At 44.1% G+C, this 22,981-nt stretch overlaps 1 protein-coding gene across 1 annotated transcript in view; it reads right to left on the bottom strand.

Moving 5' to 3' along the window:
• The window catches only part of LOC119935683 (bifunctional heparan sulfate N-deacetylase/N-sulfotransferase 3), a 141,684-nt gene that overhangs the window by 17,297 nt on the left and 101,406 nt on the right, over window positions 1-22,981 (bottom strand). The window contains exons 7-9 of the mRNA XM_038755115.1: window positions 9,614-9,796; window positions 7,565-7,661; window positions 3,103-3,226 (exon numbers count right to left, since the gene is read on the bottom strand). Coding sequence (XP_038611043.1) covers window positions 3,103-3,226; window positions 7,565-7,661; window positions 9,614-9,796 — 404 coding nt within the window. The remainder of the gene's footprint in view (window positions 1-3,102; window positions 3,227-7,564; window positions 7,662-9,613; window positions 9,797-22,981) is intronic.

Raw genomic sequence — 22,981 nt, 5'->3', positions numbered from 1 at the left:
TTCCAGGCCCGGGGGATGACGTGGGCCGGGGGTCGATGGCGGGACAGGCGAGAGCGAGGTACAGTGAGGAGATTAGTGGTGGAGGAGCGGAGGGTGCGGGCTGGGCAGTAGAAGGAGAGAAGGGAGGTGAGGTAGGAGGGGGCGAGGTGATGGACAGCCTTGAAGCCCAGGGTGAGGAGTTTCTGCTTGATGCGCAGATTGATCGGTAGCCATTGAAGTTTTTTGAGGAGGGGAGTAATATGTCCAGAGCGTTTCTGGACAAAGATAATCCGGGCAGCAGCATGAAGTATGGATTGAAGTGGAGAGAGACACGAGGATGGGAGATCAGAGAGAAGGCTAGTGCAGTAGTCCAGACGGGATAGGATGAGAGCTTGAATGAGCAGGGTAGCGGTTTGGATGGAGAGGAAAGGGCGGATCTTGGCAATGTTGCGGAGCTGAGACCGGCAGGTTTTGGTGACGGCTTGGATGTGAGGGGTGAATGAGAGAGCGGAGTCGAGGATGACACCAAGGTTGCGGGCTTGTGAGACGGGAAGGATGGTAGTGCCGTCAACAGAGATGGGAAAGTCAGGGAGAGGACAAGGTTTGGGAGGGAAGACAAGGAGCTCAGTCTTCGACATGTTGAGCTTTAGGTGGCGGGCGGACATCCAGATGGAGATGTCCTGAAGGCAGGAGGAGATGCGAGCCTGGAGGGAGGGGGAGAGAGCAGGGGCAGAGATGTAGATCTGGGTGTCATCAGCGTAGAGATGATAGTTGAAGCCGTGGGAGCGAATGAGGTCACCAAGGGAGTGAGTGTATATTGAGAACAGAAGGGGACCAAGCACTGAACCTTGGGGAACCCCCACAGTAAGAGGATGGGAGGGGGAGGAGGAGCCTGCAAAAGAGACTGAGAAAGAACGACCGGAGAGATAAGAGGACGGAGTCTGTGAAGCCAAGGTCAGATAACGTGTTGAGGAGAAGGGGGTGGTCCACAGTGTCAAAGGCAGCTGAGAGGTCGAGGAGGATTAGGACAGAGTATGAGCCGTTGGATTTGGCAAGCAGGAGGTCATTGGTGACCTTTGAGAGCGCAGTTTCCGTGGAATGAAGGGGACGGAAGCCAGACTGGAGGGGGTCGAGGAGAGAGTTGTTGTTGAGGAATTCTAGGCAGCGCGTGTAGACAACTCGTTCAAGGAGTTTGGAAAGGAATGGTAGGAGGGATATGGGACGATAACTAGAAGGTGAGGTGGGGTCAAGAGAGGGTTTTTTTAGGATGGGAGAGACATGGGCATGTTTGAAGGCAGAGGGGAAGGAACCAGTGGAGAGTGAGCGGTTGAAGATGGAAGTTAAGGAGGGGAGAAGGGTTGGAGCGAGAGATTTCATAAGATGAGAGGGAATGGGGTCAGAAGCACAGGTGGCCGGAGTAGCACTTGAGAGGAGGGAGGAGAGTTCCTCTGAGGATACCACTGGGAAGGATGGGAGAGTAGCAGAGAATGTTGAGAGCCGGGGGGTTGGAGAAAGGGGGGAAGAGACTTTGGGGAGGTCGGACCTGATGGATTTAATTTTGTTAATGAAGTAGGAGGCCAGATCGTTGGGGGTGAGGGAAGGAGGAGGGGGAGGAACCGGGGGCCTGAGAAGGGAGTTGAATGTACGGAAGAGCTGGCGGGGGTGATGGGCATGGGTGTCAATAAGGGAGGAGAAATAGTTTTGTCTGGCAGAAGAGAGGGCGGAGTTAAGGCAGGAAAGGATAAACTTGAAGTGAACGAGGTTGGCATGGTGTTTAGACTTTCGCCAGCAGCGTTCGGCAGCTCGAGCATAAGAGCGAAGGAGGCGGACAGTGGCAGTGATCCAGGGCTGTGGGTTAGTGGTGCGAGAGCGGCGAAGGGAAAGGGGAGCGAGCGAGTCTAGCTGAGTAGAAAGGGTAGAGTTGAGAGCAGTAATCTGATCATCAAGACTGGGTAGAGAGGAGAGGGCGGCGAGGTGGGGTGTGAGGCGCTCCGAAAGATGGGTGGGGTCCAGAGAGCGGAGATCTCTGTGAGGGAGTAATACGGATTTACAGGGGAAAGGAGTGTGAGTGAGGAGGCAGGTGAGAAGATTATGATCAGAGAGAGGGATCACAGAGTTGGTGAGGGTGGACACAGTGCAGCGGTAGGAGATGATGAGGTCGAGGGTATGACCAAGTTGGTGAGTGGGTGAGGTGGGGTGGAGGAAGAGGTTGGCAGCGTCAAGGAGAGATAGAAGGCGGGCGGCAGAGGAGTCGTTAGGGATATCCATGTGGATATTGAAGTCTCCGAGGATCAGAGTGGGCATGGAGAAGGAGAGAAGGAATGTGAGGAAGGGGTCAAAGTCGTTAAAGAAGTTGGAAGTGGGGCCCGGAGGGCGGTAGATGACGGCTACAAGAATCTGGAGGGGGTGGTAGAGGCGAATAATGTGGGCTTCAAAGGAAGGGAAGGAAAGGGAAGGGGGAGGAGGGATAGTGCGAAAGCGACATTGGGGGGCGAGAAGGAAACCGACACCTCCTCCTTTTCCGGTGAGTCTGGGGGAGTGGGAGAAGAAGAGGCCTGCACTGCAGAGAGCAGCAGAAGAGACCGTGTCGTCCGGTGACAGCCATGTTTCAGTTAGGGCGAGGAGGAGTAGAGAACTGGAAAGGAAAAGGTCCAGGATGAAAGGGATCTTACTTAAAACGGAGCGGGGGTTCCAGAGGCCACACTTGGCATCAGCTGTCGAGGGTGGGGAGGGAGGGGGAAGGGATCCCAGATCCTTCCAATCTCAAAACCTCTCTCTCTTTGTTCCCACCAATCCCACCACCCCAGCAGCCCTGGCAAGTAGATCAGTTGTACTTCCCAAGCGCTTAGTCCAGTGCTCTGCACATAGTAAGCGCTCAATAAATACGATTGATGATGATGATGATTGGCACCATTTTGGGGACGACATTAAGCACAGGGCAATCTGTGTGAAAAAAACAAAACTCAGTGCTTCTTACTGCTTACTGAATTACCATTCCCAGAGAGGGACTAAAAGTCACCGTGTGAATAGGTCTACAAGCTTTCAAGTAGTAATGCTATATTTGTATGGTTCACAATATATATATATATACACGTTTAGATTTATACTAATAACCCATCTTACCAATCAATCCCCCTGTGGTAGTTATTTCTATTAAAGAACTGTACCTCCTCAAAGGTTTTTGGGCTGGGGGAGTTACTAATGATGGAAGGATGCATAACCAGGAACAGATACAAAGCTGTGGTACCTAAAAGTGGGAGGAAAAACACAGTGGTTAACAAAATCGAAGCACCGTTTCGCCAACGATGTATTCGTTATGGGTAGAGTAACTATGCTGACGACCCCCATGGTTTCATCCCTGATGGCAGAAAGCAATGAGATGGTTAGGTTTCATCACTTGATTCAGTAAGTTGATTTCATGTGGATTCCACTGAATAAAACTGCACCATTTCAAAGAAATAGCCCCCATTCTGCTTTCCTTTTAGACTGTGAGCCCACTGTTGGGTAGGGACTGTCTCTATACGTTGCCAACTTGTACTTCCCAAGCGCTTAGTACAGTGCTCTGCACACAGTAAGCGCTCAATAAATGCGATTGATTGATTGATTGATTTCCTATCACTCCTTCGTATGCCATTAAGAGTATGAGAGAGGACAAGATTGATGGGATTTAAAAATTACAGCCTATACATAAGTTTTGGTGGCACTGAGGGACAAAGGCTCTCCCATGTGATGGAGAGAGGCTTCATTGCACAGAAAGGGACATTTGCAAAGCTCCTCATTATCACTTGTGACGGGTGGATGGGAATATGGAGATAATGCGTGTAGTTTTCATTCTATACACTCCGTATCCTACTTGAGCTTCTTCATCATTTGAGCTGGCCAAGTGGTTCGAATATGCAATCAGCCTAGAGGGAAGTCTGCATAAACTGAAGTCCAGCAAAGCTAATCAGACGTTTACTACAGGTCCCCATTGGGGAAATTCACTGCTGGAACTGTGTTAAATGGTACATGTGCATAAGAACAATAATGATGGTATTTGTTAAGCGCTTACTATGTGCAAAGAACTGTTCTAAGCGCTGGAAGGTTACAAGATGATCAGGTTGTCCCACGGGGGGCTCACAGTTTTAATCCCCATAATAATAATAATAATAATAATAATAATAATAATTAATAATAATAATAATAATAATAATAATAATAATAACATTTATTAAGTGCTTACTATGTGCAAAGCACTGTTTTAAGCGCTGGGGAGGTTACAAGGTGATGAGGTTGTCCCACGACGGGCTCACAGTCTTAATCCCCATTTTACAGATGAGGTAACTGAGGCACAGAGAAGTGAAGTGACTTGTCCAAAGTCACACAGCTGACAGTTGGCAGAGCCGGGATTTGAACCCATGACCTCGGACTCCAAAGCCCGTGCTCTTTCCACTGAGCCATGCTGCTTCTCAGCGTGGCTCAGTGTGCGTGTGACACTTACGTGATGTCTACGTCTTTCTGTCTGCACAAAGCACTTCAACTTTCTCTGTGAAAATATAATTTGTTTTAAATAATGCACTTACATATTTTACATCTATAATGCTGGAGGATAGTAGAAGTCCACCCAAAGACTAAATTGCCCTATATTTTAGCAAAGAATGTTGGTACCTGGAGTCCTCACATCAAATTCAAGAAATGCCCTAGACTAAGTGAACAGCGTGGCTCAGTGGAAAGAGCCCGGGCTTTGGAATCAGAGGTCATGGGTTCAAATCCCGGCTCTGCCAACTGTCAGCTGTGGGACTTTGGGCAAGTCACTTAACTTCTCTGTGCCACAGTTACCTCATCTGTAAAATGGGGATTAAGACTGTGAGCTCCCTGTGGGACAACCTGATCACCTTGTAACCTCCCCAGTGCTTAGAACAGTGCTTTGCATATAGTAAGTACATAATAAATGTTATTATTACTATTATTATTATTATTAAAAGACACTGTTTCCACACAGTTCCAGGCCTGAGGACTCAAATGGTAAATGAAATGATCTATTAACTGGAACTCATCTCCTTTTAAAACTCGGCACCTCTCTCTTCCAGAGAAACATGGCCTCGTAAAGCGTGACAGAGTCGCATTAATCTTGTGTTCAAAATTGAAAGCAAGAATCATTTCCAACTCAGACAGATTGGAAGGGGTCTTCTCATTTTTTTTTTTATGATGGTTGTTTAGCACTTACTATGTGCCAGGCTCTACTCTAAGCCCTGGGGTAGATACAAAGTAATCAGGTTGGAGAGTGTCCATGTACCACATGGGGCACACACAGTCTTAATCCCCATTTTGCAGATGAGGTAACTGAGGCCCAGAAAAGTGAAATGACTTGCCCAAGGTCACAAGTGGTGGAGCCGGGATTAGAACCGAGGTCCTTTTGACTCCCCAGGCCTGTGCTGTATCTACGAGGCCACACCGCTTCTCACGGAGACCACCCCCTTTTCTTTTCGGTGTATTAAGACAAGTTGAAAGATTCTCAGAGAATTACACAGTCCCACTCGGACAAGTGATTGAAAAAACCAAATGGACATAACATCCCAATGTGATAAAAGCAACATTCCCTAACTAACAAGGTGCTAGTCAACATATCTCAGTTAGGAAACTGCTAGTTTGTGCTTTCTACATTTTTTACATTATTGACTTTGAGCAGGCTGAAGCAAGCAGCGGCACGCTGTAAATAAACTTTATGCTCTACGTCTATTTACAAAAATAACAGCCTCGCAAACGGGCACGCTGAACAGCCAAATGGGAAACTTCTGCTTCCATATTTAACTGTGAGTTTCACGAGGGAAAAACCTCAAAAGGCTCAGAGGGCTGCAAACCTGTACAAAATTGGATGGAGAAAAATTAGGAGGAATTGAAATGATGAAACTGTCCAATTCTCACGGACATAAATGAGTTGGATTCTGAGTTCTTTCTCCGTCCCCTGTGCCAGGAGGGAGACTGGTTGTCCGGAAACACACGTGGGAACAAGTGAAATACGAGACAGGGAATATCCCTTCCCCCTACAAGTGTGCAGTAGCGCTCTTCATTCCTGCCACATATATATCTTTGCACTCTTCCCACCCCTATGCAACCAAACGGGAACCCAGGAAGCTAGGGATGGAGAACTCACAGACCTAAAATTCTGCAGGAAAACTTTCAGGTTGTCCCTGCTCATAGTTTTCCCTGAACTTGGGATCTGTACCCTTTGGGCAATTGGTATATTTACCCCACCTTCAGCATTTACAAATCTAACTATAAATCATTTACTTATATTGACGTCTGTCTAGACTGTTGTCTTGTTGTGGGCTTACAACTTGTCTACCGACTCTGACGTATTGTTCTCTCCCAATCAATCAATCAATCAATCGCATTTATTGAGCGCTTACTGTGTGCAGAGCACTGTACTAAGTGCTTGGGAAGTACAAGTTGGCAACATATAGAGACGGTCCCTACCCAACAGTGGGCTCACAGTCTAAAAGGGGGAGATAGAGAACAAAATCAAACCTACCAACAAAATAAAATAAATAGAATAAATATGTACAAATAAAATAGAGTAATAAATACATACAAACATATATACATATATACAGGTGCTTTAGCTTCTGTCTACCCCTGTGTTTAGTATGCGTCTGGAACATAGTAAGTGCTTAAATACCATAAAAAAGTACCATTTTTTCTTTTTAAAGTGGGATAACTGAAAAATCATCCTATGGAGATGTGATTTCAGAAGGGCTTTGAAGGTGGGAAAAGCAGTGGTCTGTTAGATGAGAAGCAGGAGGGAATTTCAGGAAGCTTGCACGGTGTGAGCATTAGGTTGGTGGGTGTAGCGATTAAATCAAGGCTTGTTGAGTAGATGAGCACGAGAAGAACAAGAAAATGCAAGTTAGAATGTAATGGGAGAAGAGAGTGGGAGAACTAAGAGGGTGACAGTCAACTCAGTGGCTTAAAGCCAAAAGGCAAGAGTGTCTTCTTAATGTGGAGAGTAGACAACAACCATTGGAGGTTTCTGAGGAGTGGGGAGATGTGTGCAGAATGACTTGTAGAAATATGATCTGGGCAGCAGTGAAGTTTGAACCAGAGAGGGAAAGGGCAAGGAAACAAGTTAAGTGACTTGCCTTTGCTAAGTGAAGTCACTTAACTTCTCTGTGTCTCAGTTTCCTCATCTGTAAACTGGGGACTCAATATCTGTGCTCTCTCCTACTTAGGCTGTGAGTTCCCTGTGGGACAGTAACCGTCTGACATGATTAATGTGTATCAACCTTAGCGCTTATTATAGAGCTTGGCACGCAGTGAAAACATACCAAATACCACAATTGTTAATCTTCATAAGAAGAATGCCAAGTCTGGAGGCTTGAAAGACAAGAAGGATGATGGGGCTGGCAACTGTGATGGGAAAGCTAGATGGAGGAGACAATTTCTTGGGGAAGGGAGAGGGTCTGAGCAGGGAAAATCAGTTTTGGACATCTTGAGCATTCATCAGAGTTTCCAAAACATATTCATCAGCGTTTACAGAACCAATTTTGAGTATTGAAAACTGTCTGCTATGTTGATCTGGATTTTTTCCCATGAAAGAAATTCTCACCAGTTTTCTGGGGTCCTATTACCAGGAATTTTGGTAAACGATCACAGGTTTTCTCTTTAGACCAGATATCTCTGTGGCGCTTGTCATCACAAGGGTTCTAAACAGAAGAATGATAAATGGTGAGTAACATAATTTTTTAAACACTGTTTTTGTTTTTTTTCCCAAGGCCCTCCACCCTTTGTCATTTTGAACAGCCCATCATCGATCATATTTATTGAGCGCTTACTATGTGCAGAGCACTGTACTAAGCCCAGAAAACTGACCAGAGTTTTCTCTGGGAAAAGAGGAAGCATAGAACATGGTATCACCGAATCTTTCGAGTTACGATACGTTATAATCCACAGGCCAGTTGACCTGGGACAGAAAAGGCTAGAAAGTGTGGACTGCGGTAGGGTGGGAAGGAAGGATTATTTGGTTCACTATTCGCCGAAGAACAGATCAACTCCCAACCCAGATTTCTATGCTTTCTCTTTTGCCATTCAAACCTCCTCATTCCATTAACTGCTGATTTTTCCATCACGGCCTGTCTGTGTGGGGGATTATCTCTTTCAGAAGGTCAGACTAAGCACCTTGTCAGTAGTCACTACGTGATTGAAATAATGGATCAGGGTGTTGTGCTGTGTAACTCTGTGAGCTTCCCTGCTGACTTTCAAAGAGTAAGGATCAAATGATGTCATTTGAAAAGACGACCCGGTTCTTGCAAACTTAAATATCTGCAAGTCCCTTTTAATGAAAAGAAACCAACTTCCCAATAGTAGTAATAATCATAGAGTTTATGAAGTGCAAAAACTTAGAGAAACAGCATGGCCTAGTGGGTAAACTAGGGGCCTGGGAATCAGAAGGAGCTGGGTTCTAATTCCGCCTCTGCCATTTTTCTGATGTTTGACCTTGGACAAGTCACTTAACTTCTCTATGCCTCAGTTACCTCATCTATAAAATGGAGATTAAGACTGTGAACCTCATGTGGGACGTGAACTTGGTCCAATCTGATAGGCTAGTATCTACCCCAGTGCTTAGCACATAGTATGCAGATAAATACAAAAAGAAAAAAGACTGAATGGGGTTGACTCTTATCTCAGTAGTCTATTTTATCCGTTAATATTTGCATAATCCCCTCCATCCCCAATCCATTTTATGTACATCCCAGCTCTGCCACTTGTCTGCTGTGTGGCTTTGGGCAAACCACTTCACTTCTCTGTGCCTCATTTACCTCAGCTATAAAATGGAGATTGAGACTGTGAGCCCCATGAAGGACAGGGACTGTGTTCAATTTGCTTATATCCACCCAGCATTTAGTACAGTGCCTGGCACATAGCAAGCACTTAACAAATGCCATTCTTCTTATTATTGTTATCATTGTTTTATTTTACTATTTTCCATCTTGTAAGACTGTATGATACATAATTTACAGGAAGTATTTGGTATTATCATACCAAATTCCTTATCATTTTAATTAGGGGGAAAAATGGGTCTTTATGTTTTTATCTAATACAATTTATATGGGCCTTCCAGTTATTTTAACCCGGACCCAGATGTAAGTCAAGGACAACTGAATAACATATATGCAAGTGCTCATGATAGGTGTAAGTAAGTGCATAAGTGCTGGAGGTTGTTGGTGGATTTGTATGATATGGGGGTGGTGGGAATTTCTTTTGGAGCTGACTTTCCAGTCTTGGCTTGGGATAGTCTCCTAACAGTAACAAACAGTAAGTTTTCCCAATACAGTCAGCTCTCTTATACCTTGTGGATTGAATTCTTAGTGAATACAGGGTTAAGGAAAATTCACATTCACCCGCATACAGAATTTTTTCTACCAACATCCTGTCACTTTTCTGTTCAGACGAGCCTGTGTTCGGAAGACCGTTTTCTAATCGCCCATAAGAGTTCGGGCTAAAACACACACCCTGAAAACCTGATGTATGACCAAACTGACTGCACTTTGCCATGTCTGTTCTCATTTGGCCGTTACCTGAAATGCAAGCTTAAAAAAAGATCACGGGGGGAGGAGGCCAACCTCGCCACTTTCTTTCACTCCTGGGCCCGTCCTACCTGCCAGAGAGGGTCTTTCTGCTCTGGGAAGAGCTCAAAGTATTTGTGAGCCAGGGGCACGGGGGGAAGGGTCTGCAGCCTCAGGTTAGTGCGGCTCTGCACGAAATTGGCCAGGTTCACGAAGGTGTAGAGGCCCAGCCGGTCATTCCCGTAGTTGGACAGGTGGGTCATGAAGATGCTGATCTGAAAAGGGATGCGATGAAATCGATTACCGAACACGACACAGTCTTGGACGAGACCACTAGATGACAGTGCAGCCAAACCGATACTCAGCCTTGCCTTCCGATGGATTTTCTCTCCGATTCACCCAGATTTTGGTTCAGGGAATCTGGGGGAATTTGGGATACCCTAAGAAGCTTCGCTGCGGCAAAGCGCAGCGGAGGCGATGTTATTGCGGCAACACGACATAGACATTTTCTCCTGAAAATTTAATAGATATAATCGGCACAAATGAGCCCATTTTCCACTAGTTTCTGAGTCCTTCCACGGCGATGAAGAATTCAATAACTGACATTACAGCAAAACCCCTGTGAGGGAGAAAGAGGAAAACTGTGGATTTTGGGGAACACTCCCTCCAAAAATCAGACATGGCAAGCCACCCGTAAAGGTTAACAATTTCTATACTTTTAGTGGGCCAGAGGAGATATGACTGTGAAAGAAGGACCCTCAGTAGAAAATAACGTACCTAGTATTCTGCAGGAATTTGATCTAGTGACCAAAAGCTAGTAATTTTCAGCTGATTTAAATTAAGCAGGGTAGAGAAGAGAGAGAGAAAGATGATTTCTAGGTTAACTAGGTTCCAGATGAAGAAAGCTTAATCTACTGAAACAAAGACTCTGTATTATACCCAAGATGGAAGTCCAGGATCAATGAAAAAGTGAATTTTGCCCTAGATGACTAGGAACAGCTGATCACAGAACGGCTGTAATTTGGGTGAGACCTCCATGAAATAGCTCCAACTAGTCCATTTGAGGCTTAAATGGGGGTTGACTCTGGGCCAACCGTAGTACAACCCGATCACCTTGTAACCTCCCCAGCGCTTAGAACAGTGCTTTGCACATAGTAAGCGCTTAATTAATGCTATTAAAAAAAAGGGTGTAGCAGGGTGGCCTAGTGGAAAGAGTGTGGGCTTGGGAATTATAGGACCTGAGTTCTGATCCTGGCTCTGCCACTTGTCTGCTGTGCAGCCACGGACAAATCACTTAACTTCCCCTTTTCAGTTTCCTCAACCGTAAAATGGGTATTTAATTACATGCTCATTCTCCTACTTAAACTATGAGCCCCACATGGTACAGGGGCTGTGTCCAACCTGACTGACTTAGTGGAAATAGCATGGGTTTGGGAGTCAGAGGGCATATGTTGCCAACTTGTACTTCCCAAGCGCTTAGTACAGTGCTCTGCACACAGTAAGTGCTCAATAAATACGATTGAATGAAAGAATGAATGGATTCTAATCCCTGCTCTGCCACTCATCTGCTGTGTGACCTTGGACAAGTCACTTAACTTCTCCATGCCTCAGTTCTCTCATCTATAAAAGGGGGATTAAGTCTGTGAGCCTCATTTGGGACAACCTGATTACCTTGTATCTACCCCAGAGCTTAGAACAGTGTTTGGCACATATTAAACGCTTAACAAATACCATCACTATTACGATTATTATTAACCCAGTGCTTAAAACATTGCTTGATGGAAAAGTAAGTGCTTAACAAGTACCACAATGCATCAACAAATACATGTGGGGATGATCCAGGCTGGAGATGATAAAATGCACATTTCTGAGTAAAGATTGGTGAGAAATAGGGTTGTAATCATCACACTGAATATGGTTAAAGGCTGTAACATCAAAAGTTCATGTGAACTTGCAGATTTAAGATTAACCCACTAGAGATGTGTGTGTGTGTGTGTGTGTACTTACACAATTGTGCATATGCTCATTTGTTGTTGTTAGCAGATGAAGAGGCCTCATATTTCTTCCCCTCTAAACTGTGAGCTCACTGTGAGCAGGAAATATGTCTGCCAACTCGGTTGTAATTGCACTTTCCCAAGCACTTAGTACAGTGCTCTGCACACAGTAAAGTGCTCCAGAGATATTACTGACTGACATTTTCAGTGTTGCTGCCCTTTGATCTGCCTTACATCAAGGCTTCACCTAAGTTTCAGTGACTTTTTGAGGGGACATTGCCACTGAATGCAAACTGAGAAGCTAATTGTGGTGCACTTTATCCATGTCAACGGGTAAGTCCTTCTGACAGGATGCTCATGTCAAGGCTTCCCTTTGCTGAATTGTCGCATTTTTGACCCAGCCTGATAGTATTAAAATCTTTCTGAAGTCTCGCTAGAGAAGAGTCGCTCCATTTCTTCTAACAAGCAGATCTGCTGCCCTGCTTTACTTGCAAAAGTCCACCTCCTGCCAAATCTGGTGACAGGCCACTTCACTCTATCTTCAAAATATATCTTCAATCCTCAGAGTAATTTTGGTATCTTTTTCTTAGTTTAAGATACAGGACACCTAGCCCAGTTACAACGTGGGTGCTTAAATGACCAACTGATGATCTCCATTAATCTTTCCTGAAGGCCCACATGACTGGGCCTTAACTGATGAGGACCAACTCGGAGAATGTGAGCGCCCGGAACATTCAAAACCTTTAGGAACTGGTCCAAACCTGACGAGGGAAGGTGAAGGGGAAGTATGATTTTGTTACCATGGAAGCAGCCAAATCGTACAGAATCCGACCGGTTTTATTCACAAGTCAGTCGGGTGAGCCCGTTTTTGGGTAAGGACCATCTCTATATGTTGCCGATTTGTACTTCCCCAGTGCTTAGTACAGTGCTCTGCACTCAGTAACCACTCAATAAATACGATTGATTGAATGTATGTATGAATGAAACTCCTCCCAGCGAGAAAATCTGGACTCTCTAGGGAATTGCCAAGAACTGCCCACAGCTTCTGTTAATCAGGTGGTCGACATTTGGAAACCATTCTGGGGGATGAAATTTTTGGATGCAGCAGTGATGTTAAAGAGAGCCTTTTAGGGCTCTTACTCCAATGGGATGTTAGAAAATAGTTTGTATGCTAACGGAGTACTTTGTAAAAACATTCAGTACAATGTGCGTGAACAATGCAATAATCACAATTATAGGAATGAAAACCAATATAATAGGCAATAGGAATTTAACGGGGAAAAATTAAAATAAATTTGGGATGTTTTGAGAAAAGGGACATAGTTTGGTTTAAATGCTGTAATGTTATAGGAAGGGAACTTGCCTGCTAATTCTGTTGTATTGTACTCTCCCAAGCTCTAGAGTGCTCTGCATAGAGTGAGTGCTTAATCAATCAATCAATCAATCAATCAATCAATCAATCATATTTATTGAGCGCTTACTGTGTGCAGAGCACTGTACTAAGCGCTTGGGAAGTACAAGTTGGCAACATATAGAGACAGTCCCTACCCAACAGTGGGCTCACAGTCTAAAAGGGGGAGACAGAGAACAAAACCAAACATACTAACAAAATAAAATAAATAGAATAGATATGTACAAGTAAAATAGAGTAATAAATATGTACAAACATATATACATATATACAGGTGCTGTGGGGAAGGGAAGGAGGTAAGATGAGTGGGATGGAGAGGGGGACGAGGGGGAGAGGAAGGAAGGGGCTCAGTCTGGGAAGGCCTCCGCTCAGTCTGGGCTTAATAAATCTCATTGATTGATGGAGTCATAAGGACCAGGTTAAAAAAAAAATGTAACGTTACTACTGTAGGGGAAAAAAAAAAATAAAGAAAATGGGTTGTCTTCCAGGGACCCTGTCCCCACCAATAGACCCCCAGAGAGGTTAAGTGAGACAGGCCTTCAGTTTCTCTTCAGACCTGTCAGAGTGCATTTTTATTTTTACAATTGCTATGATTGAAGTGTGTGGAAAGCAAATTTAAAGAACTAAGAGCAGCCTGATGAAGTCATGGAATTTGCAAACCCTGCCTCTAGCTCCTGAGGTCTTTCTGAAAGTGAAGCTCCCTGGACCCTTCCAGCCATTTTCCATAGCACAGGTTTGAAGTCAGTGACGCTGCTGTGACTGTGTGAAGACTGTGAGGAGCGGTGTGGCCCTAATGGATAGAACACAAACCTGGGAATCAGAAGGGCCTGGATTCTAATCTCGGCTCTGCCACTTGTCTGTTGTGTTGCCTTGGGCAAGTCATTTCACTTCTCAGTGCCTCAGCTACCTCATCTGTAAAATGGGGATTAAGGCTGTGAGCCCCACGTAGGACATGGACTGTGTCCAACCTGATGAGTTTGTATCTACCCCACATTGCCCGGCACATAGTAAGCGCTTAACAAATACCATGTTTATTATTATTATTATTATATGGGACATGGAAAGTGCCCAGCCTGATTATCTTAGATTTACCCTCATGCTTAGAACAGTGCCTGGCACATGGCAAGTGCTTACTAAATACCAATTTTTTTTAAAGAGCCCAGCCCATGCCACAGGTTGGGGTACATACAGTTTTCTTCTACCACCTAGCCACTAACTGAGGAGACTCTGCCTAGCCCCTTGCCAGAAGTGAAGAGCAAGGTGTTGGTAAAGAGTTCTGCTCAGGCACCTGGAAGTCTGAGGAAAATCTTTCTTCAGTCAATGGGTGATCTAGAGACAACAGCAGCTACCTCTTATCCTCCTCCTGCTCCTCTTCCACCCCAATATGACAACCAGGGAGCAGCACACCCGCAGATTTTTCTCAACAACCTCACGAGCAACGTTAGAGCCCACAAATACGGCAGTAGCAGATATTTTTCCTTCCTCCCTAAAGATTGTAAGCACCTGAAGATCTTGTATCTATCCCAGTACTTAATAAAGTCCTAAGCGCTGGGGGAGATACAGGGGAATTGAGATGTCCCACACTGGGCTCACAGTCTTAATCCCCATTTTCCAGATGAGGGAACTGAGGCCCAGAGAAGTTAAGGGACTTGCCCAAAGTCACACAGCAGACAAGTGGCGGAGCCGGGATTAGAACCCATGACCTCTGACTCCCAAGCCCGTGCTCTTTCCTCTGAGCCATACAAGTCATTCAGACTGGTCACCGTCCCTGTCCCGCATGGGACTCGCCGTCTAAGTAGGAGGGAGAACAGATATTGAATCTCTATTTTGTAACTGAGGAAACTGAGGCTGAGAATTTGCCAAAGTCACGCCCCAGGCAAGTGGCGGAGCCGGGATCAGAACCCAGGTCTTTGGCTTCTAGGTCTGTGCTTTATCTACTAGGTCATGCTGTTTCTCAATTGAGTCTTCTAGACTCTAAGCTCATTGTGGGCAGGGAACGTTGACAGACATCAACTCTGTTAAATCATACTCTCCCAATCAATCATACCTACTGAGCACTTACTATGAACAGAGCTCTGTACTAAGTGCTTGGGAGAATGCAATCCAACAGAGTTAGCAGGTATGTTCCCTGCCCATAATGAACTTACAGTCTAGAGGGGGAGAAAGACATTAATATGTCTGGTATTGATGCCAAGCGCTTAGTAAAGTGCTCTGCGCCCAATAAGTTCTCAAAAAATACAGTTGATTGATTGCTTGAGTGCCCATTTCTGACCCAAGGAGACCCTCACCAGTTGGTTCTTTTTCACAGCAAGTAAGCCAAAACACGAGGGGGACTATGCTCACTAAATTCATTCCTTTGTTCAATCATATTTACTGAGCACTTACTGTGTGCAGGGCACTGTACTGAGCACTTGGGAAAGTACGATATAAGAGTAAACAGACACATTCCCTGCCCACAAAAGGCTTATGGTCTAGAGGGAGCTGTGTGGCTCAGTGGAAAGAGCCCAGGCTTGGGAGTCAGAGGTCATGGGTTCGAATCCCAGTCTGCCACTGGTCAGCTGTGTGACCTTGGGCAAGCCACTTAACTTCTCTGCGCCTCAGTTCCCTCATCTGTAAAATAGGGATTAAGACTGTGAGCCCCTTGTGAGACAACCTGATCACCTTGTATCCCCCTCAGCGCTTAGAACAGTGCATCGCACGTAGTAAGTGCTTAACAAATACCATTATTATTATTATTATTATTATTGTGGAAATGTACTCTACTCTGGGATTCCTCCCCCAAACCCCTGCAAGCCTAATAAAGACACAAGCCAGGAGGAAGCTTTACAAACTCTTTTTTGTATTGGAGGAATTTTCCTGCAATGCCTGTTACATACCTACTGCAGGGAAATGTCAGCTTCTTTTCAATGCACCTGAGTAGTTTTAAGGAATTCTGAATAAAATGCAATCCTTCTGCACTTGATAGTGTGACACACTTGATAGTGTGTCAACTCATAGGGGAGAGTCCCACAAAAATTATATATTCATCTGTAAATTATTTATTTATATTAATGTCTGTCTCCTCCCTAGACTGCAAGCTCATTTTGGGCAAGGAATGTGTCTGCCGATTCTGTTGTATTGTTCTCTCCCAAACAGTATAGTGCTCTGCACCCAACAATTGCTCAATAAATATAATAATAATAATGATGATGATGGCATTTATTAAGCACTTACTATGTTCAAAGCACTGTTCTAAGCACTGGGGAGGTTACAAGGTGATCAGGTTGTCCCATGTGGGGCTCACAGTCTTAATCCCCATTTTACAGATGAGGTAACTGAGGCACAGAGAAGTTAAGTGACTTGCCCGAAGTCACACAGCTGACAAGTGGCGAGCCAGGATTTGAGCCCATGACCTCTGACTCCAAAGCCCATGCTCTTTCCACCGAGCGACGCTGCTTCTCTGGTTGATTGACACCTAGTAAGTACTTAAATCCCCCTGTTATTGTTATTATTATCATTTTTATCATCATTGCTGTGATCATGTAGCCACTTCTACACCTGTTCCTATTAAAAAGGCTTAAAAATTAATTGAGGCCACTGCTGGCTAGTGTGAGGTTACAATCAAAATAATTTAAGAGTTCAATTGAAGTCGATTAAGTGTGGAACTTTCCTTTCTTGTTTTAAAAACCACCTCTTCTTAAATTTGTAACCTCTCACAGTTATAGAGCATATAAAGCAAGCAAGATAATTGTTTTTAAGACTTTTTTTTGTTTCAGTGGGAATCATATGATGACACATCTTGGCTGGTGCTTTGTCTGGGGAAAGTTGCTCCTACAGCTAGGCGAGGCTAGGAATTCGGTAAAATTTATCTGGAGGGTGAAAAAAAAAAAACCCTTCCCTTTAAAACTATAATGTAAGCAATTCTAAAAAATACAGGAACAACACTGGAATTTAGGCAAGGCATCATGCATATTTTTTTGGCTGAACATGTAACCTTTTCAATTTTCTTTATTACTTTTATTTTTGAAAGCACACACAGACAAGCAACAGGACCGCTATTCTCAGAGATATCACTGGAATTCAGCCACCAAAAATGTTAGCTTGCTTTCTTAACAATGTCTTTCTTTCCTCCACCTGTTCCGACCTATGGGATTTATAATGTCAGTCTACCTCCTGGCAATTCCTTACCTGCCAACAACTTTAGCCTCACGCTGGAAGGAAGAAGAAAAGGAACTTGAAAAGGTTACCAGTTCAGATTTAACCCCCACCCCCACCCCGCACCACCAAAACTGTATCATTCTTTCCTAAATGGAATAACACAATCGTCTCCAGAATGCTGCAGAGCTCTGGTAAAAAAAAAAAATGGACTGAATGAATCATAATAAATTTTCTTTAAGATAGATTTCACTTTCAGCAAAAGGAAAATGTCACCGCGAGTTCTAATTCCGTTTCTGAAACTGTTCTTGCGATGAACACTGAGTAATTATTTACCCTAAAGATGAAATTGACTGACTGAATAGCAAATCATTGAAATTGGTAATAAGAAACACCTCCGCACATAAATTTAATTCCATCAGCGGGTGAAGGGAAACTAACGTTGACCCGCACCATTTCTGGCATATAAAACCCGAGGGTTTTGTAACAGCAATGGCGGCTCGTTGATTTCATCATTGCCTGCGATGGGTCCTGCGCTCTCACCAGATGGAGGGGTGGACACCAGGTCCCGTCTTGGGCAGATACGCCGGAAAACTCCCGGATGACTCTCTCTGCTGACTTCCTGCCCATTGGATGAATGTGAGAAGTGCCAATGTCCTACTGCTGTGCCATCTCCTCTAGACTGTAAGCTTGCTGCGGGCAGGGAACGTGTCTACCAACTCTGTTATAGGGTAATACTAATAATAACTTTGGTCTGTGTTAAGCACTTATATAACAGGCACTGTTCTAAAGCACTGGGGTAGATACAAGATAACTGGGTTGGACACCGTCCCTGTCCCATGTGGGGCTCACGTTCTTAATCCTCACTTCACAGATGAGGGAACTGAGGCACACTCATTAATTCATTCAATTGCACTTATGGAGTGGTTTCTATGTGCAAACCACTGTACTGAGAGCTTGGGAGAGTACAACACAACAACAAACAGGTACATTCCCTGCCCACGAAGAGCTCACGGTCTAGAGGACCGAGCCCACTGTTGGGTAGGGACTGTATATGTTGCCAATTTGTACTTCCCAAGCGCTTAGTACAGTGCTCTGCACATAGTTAGCGCTCAATAAATACGATTGATGATGATGATGATGACAGAGAAGTGAAGTTATTTGCCCAAGGTCACACAGCAGACAAGTGCGGAACTGGGATTAGAACCCAGGTCTTTCTGATGCCCAGACCCAGGCTCTTCCCACTAGGCCACAGTGCTTCTCATACAATCCCAAGTGCTTAGTACAGTGCTCTGCACACAGTAAGCACTTAATATTCATTCATTCATTTGTATTTATTGAGCGCTTATTATATGCAAAGCACTGTACTAAGTACTTGGGAGACTACAATAAAACAACAATCAATCGTATTTATTGAGCGCTTATTATATGCAAAGCACTGTACTAAGTACTTGGGAGACTACAATAAAACAACAATCAATCGTATTTATTGAGCGCTTACTGTGTGCAGAGCACTGTACTAAGCGCTTAGCACTGTACTAAGTGCTAAGACACATTCCTGGCCCGCAGTGAGCTCACAGTCTGGAGGGGGATTGATATATCACGAGTGCAAAAGGATGCCATCTTTCCACCTGAAACAAAAAAAGCACGGACTGTAGGCCTTTTCGAAATATTTTTCCCTATCTTCCCACTTGTTGGCACTTATGTCTTAATTACATCATCTCAAAGGAATGTGCAGTGGCAGCACGACTGGCAAAGATCTTTAAACATTTGGGATTTGGGCTTGGCTTATTCCTCAAGAAAGTTGGAAAAGCCAAACCGACTGCTCTAAACTCTAGATTAAGGACACGCTCCAGAGTTGCTACCAGGAGGGAAAATGCCATTTGAAGCCATTTAGTTTCAAAACATTGAAGTTTCTCACAATTCCCTGGCTATATGTTCAGAGCTCTTAAATTCGGCCTCCTTGTTTTCGGGTATAAATGTTTGTGGATGTTTGAATTCAGGGTATTGCCATCCACTAGATTCAAAATGAGCCTAGGCAGTGAATGTTTTTTAAATTGGTGGGTAGGGGTATGGCAGAGAAGCAGCATGGCCTAATGGTTAAAGCACGGGCCTGAGAGTTAGAAGGACCTGGATTCGAATCCCAGATCCATCACTTGTCTCCCTTGTGACCTAGGGTAAGTTACTTCACTTCTCTGTGCCTCACTTACCTCATCTGTAAAATGGGGCTTAGAGTCCCAAGTGGGACAGGGACTGTGTCCAACCTGGTTAGCTTGTAATTACTAAAGTACTTAGTGCTGGCACATAACAAGCACTGGACATTCATTCATTCATTCAATCGTATTTATTGAGCGCTTACTGTGTGCAGAGCACTGTATTAAGCGCTTGGAAAGTACAATTCAGCAACACATAGAGACAATCCCTACCCAACAACGGGCTCACAGTCCAGAAGGGGGGAGAGAAACATCAAAACAAGTCCCTTCTTAGTTCTTGTTGTCTTGCCCATTGTCCTCCCACGATCTTCCTTTTCCACGTTGTTGGAAAATAACAGAAAAAAAGCCCTTAATTAAGCCAAAGTAGTGATTTCTGAATCATGATAGTGGTGAGGCCATTTATTAAGCTCTTACTATGTTCCAGGAACTTACTACGCTCTAGGGTAGATATAAAGTAATTAGCTCAGATCCGGTTCCTGTTCCACTAGAGGCTAACCATCTAAGGAGTAGGGAGAATGGTATTTTATCCTCAGGACAAATACCACAAAAAAACAAACAAAAGCCACAATGAACGGCTGATAATCCTTTACACGCTGTGGGCATGAAATCATTAATTCTGGTGGCGTTGTTGCTTTTGTTTCCCACAGCCCTCTGCACTCCTTCCATCTCTCCCCCTTGGTATGTCAATTCTCCCAGACCCTCTACTCCACAACAGTCACCCCTCAGAGAAGCAGTGCGGCTTAGTGGAAAGAGCCCAGGCTTGGGAGTCATAGGTTGTGGGTTCTAATCCCGGCTCCGTCACTTATCAGCTGTGTGACTTTGGGCAAGTCGCTTCACTTCCCTGTGCCTCAGTTACCTCATCTGGAAAATGGGGATTAAGTCTGTGAGCCCCACATGGGACAACCCGATTACTTTGTATCAACCCCAGTGCTTAGAACAGTGCTTGGCACATAGTAAGCGCTTAACAAATACCAATATCATCATCATCATTTCTGATTGCTTCCGGCCAGGCTGACCTGCCTCCCGCCACTGTCTCCCAACAATCCACTGCTAATGTTACAGCATTTGAGATTTGGCTTCATAACGACTCATTAGTTTTCGTTTACTAGGTGCTAGAAATAGACACACCATTAGTTGAATTCACGGCTGGTATTTTAGCAGCTAAACAAATGTTTACATGCCATAAGAGTAGCTAATTCTCAGGCCACCTATTGCCAATTAATTTTGCATCGAGTACGTTGTGTGTGCGGTTCAGATACTGTGCATATTCTGAAGGGTTCAGTGGCTGGTATTCAGAGCCTCAGGAGCAGCTGTTCTTGCTCCATTAGACTCACGAAGTGTCAGAATAATGAATTAGTCGCAGTTCAAGGCGGATTTTTTTTAACTCGGTTAAGAGAAATCCCTAAGTAGAATGGGAGAAAAAAGAGTTGTGTTCAGTTTTGCAGGAAAAACATTTCAGTTTGCTGCTTTCCCTTTTTGTTTCTCAGTTACGTTCTTTCCAAGGGCATAGATGGGTTCATTTGGAAAGACTGAAAGCAAGCTTTACTTTACTTGCTCAGGGCTGCTTATTTTCTTCTGTTGAAAACACTGATAATCAGGTCCCGCTTGGGGCTCACTGTCTAAGTAGGTGGGAGAACAGGTATTGAACCCCCATTTTTGCGGCTGAGAGATGTTGAGTGACTTGCCCAAATTCATACAGCAAAGAATTTGTTTGGAACAAGGTTGGAACCCAGTTCCTCTGAATCCCAGGCTTATGCTCTTTCTACTAGGCCATGCTTCTTCTATATATATGTAGGAGTTATATACATTCATACATGTGCGTGTATGTGTGTATATGTATTTCTATACTCCAGAATATATAATCTATATAGTCTCTCTAGTATATCTATAAAATAAGTTATATTCTCTCTCTCTCTCTATATATATATATCTATACACAAATACACACAATGGACAAAGGGAATGAGTGTACAAATCATCTTCTATCTGCCAATTACAAGTATTCTTCAATTTAAAGATTTAAATTATACTTTTTAAATTACTTATGTTGCTACCATTTCAGTGCCTTTGGGTTTGTCAAGCACTTGTTGCTGTTTCTCAAGCAATTTAAAGAGAAACGCCGACCCTTCCATTCTTGGTTCATCGTGAGTTTGTGTATCTTGGGCTCACGTGAAAAAGGTAGCTCCCAAAATGAGCTTTACTACTCACTACTTACCATTCTAAATAGTCCGTAAAATCAGTAGGCATTTTATGAGTACAGTAGTCTATATCGATTGATTCAATTGGGTTGGGTAGGGACCATCTCTACATGTTGCAAACTTGTACTTCCCAAGTGCTTAGTACAGTGCTCTGCACACAGTAAGTGCTTAATAAATACGGTTGAGTGAATGAATAAATGAATTTCAATCATTCTTAACCATTCTTGGGGTATGTGATTAAACTGCTGTTCTCCATCCCTTTACTCACTGGTACTCCCAATACGCTGTTGTATATACCATTTTCTTCTAGGCTGCAGTTTAATGATATACTCTACTAACCTAATGAGGGGGTCAGTTAACTATCAGAAATTCCTACACATTTTTCAGAAACAACATCCTTTCTACAGCTATCCATAGGAATAGCAGAATGGCGGGGGGCTTCTGGTGGATTGAGAGAGAGTGGTTGAATGTGGGAGGCAAGCAACAGGTGACCATGTCCTTTGACTTCCCTGGGATGTTCTCAAGTCCTAGTCAAAAGTGATGGGAAAGTTGGGAAAAGAGATCTAATGAGGCAAGTTAAAGGCGTAAGCTCTTTGGGACAGGCAATGTGGTCTATCAGCTCTGTTGTTGATGTACTCTCCCGAGTGCTTAGTACAGTACTATGAGTATAGCAAGTGCTCAATAAATACCACTGATTGATTAAAGGGTGATGAGAGGAAGATATACTAACAAGGGAAATGAAGGTTGAAGGATTAGATTAAGAACTAGATGATAAGTATAGCTATAAAAGCAAGACTAGAGAGAATTTCTAGGACAGTGCAGTCATCAGTACCAATCTCTGCAAAAAGTTCAGGGAGAATTAGAACCGAGAAAAGACCTCTGCATTTTGCCAGAAGGCAGCCATTGAAAATCTTAATTCAATCCAGGAAAGTGATAAGGGTGCAATTCAGGCTTTAGGGCCCCGAGTGGGAAAAGGGAGGCAGTGGTTGTTAGAGGATTTTAGGCAGGACAAGGAGAAGGGAGATGGGGATGTAGCTGAAGGCAGAAGCCAAGAAATATTCTTTTTTCCAGCCTAATAGAGGCCTGTACATAGAAGGCAGAGGGAAAAGAGCCAGAGAGGTGAGGAAGAGGGTGAAGATGACAGTAAGAGAGGAGAGGAGACTGTAAGCTCACTGTGGGCAGGGAATGTGACACTTTATTGTTATATTATACTCTCCCTAGCATTCACCACACAGTAAATGCTCAATAATAACAATAATAATGTTGGTATTTGTTAAGTGCATACTATGTGCCGAGCACTGTTCTAAGCACTGGGGTAGATACAGGGTAACCAGGTTGTCCCACGTGGGGCTCACAGTCTCAATCCCCATTTTACAGATGAGGTAACCGAGGCATAGAGAAGTTAAGTGACTGGCCCAAGGTCATACATCAGAAAAATGGCAGAGCCAGAAGTAGAACCTATGACCTCTAACTCCTAAACCCGTGCTCTTTCCACTAAGCCACGCTGCTT

The sequence above is a fragment of the Tachyglossus aculeatus genome, chromosome 12 (genome assembly GCF_015852505.1).
Source record: "Tachyglossus aculeatus isolate mTacAcu1 chromosome 12, mTacAcu1.pri, whole genome shotgun sequence".
NCBI lineage: Eukaryota > Metazoa > Chordata > Mammalia > Monotremata > Tachyglossidae > Tachyglossus > Tachyglossus aculeatus.
The sequence above is the reverse complement of the archived record's forward strand: the minus strand, read 5'-3'. Positions and strand labels throughout refer to the sequence as shown.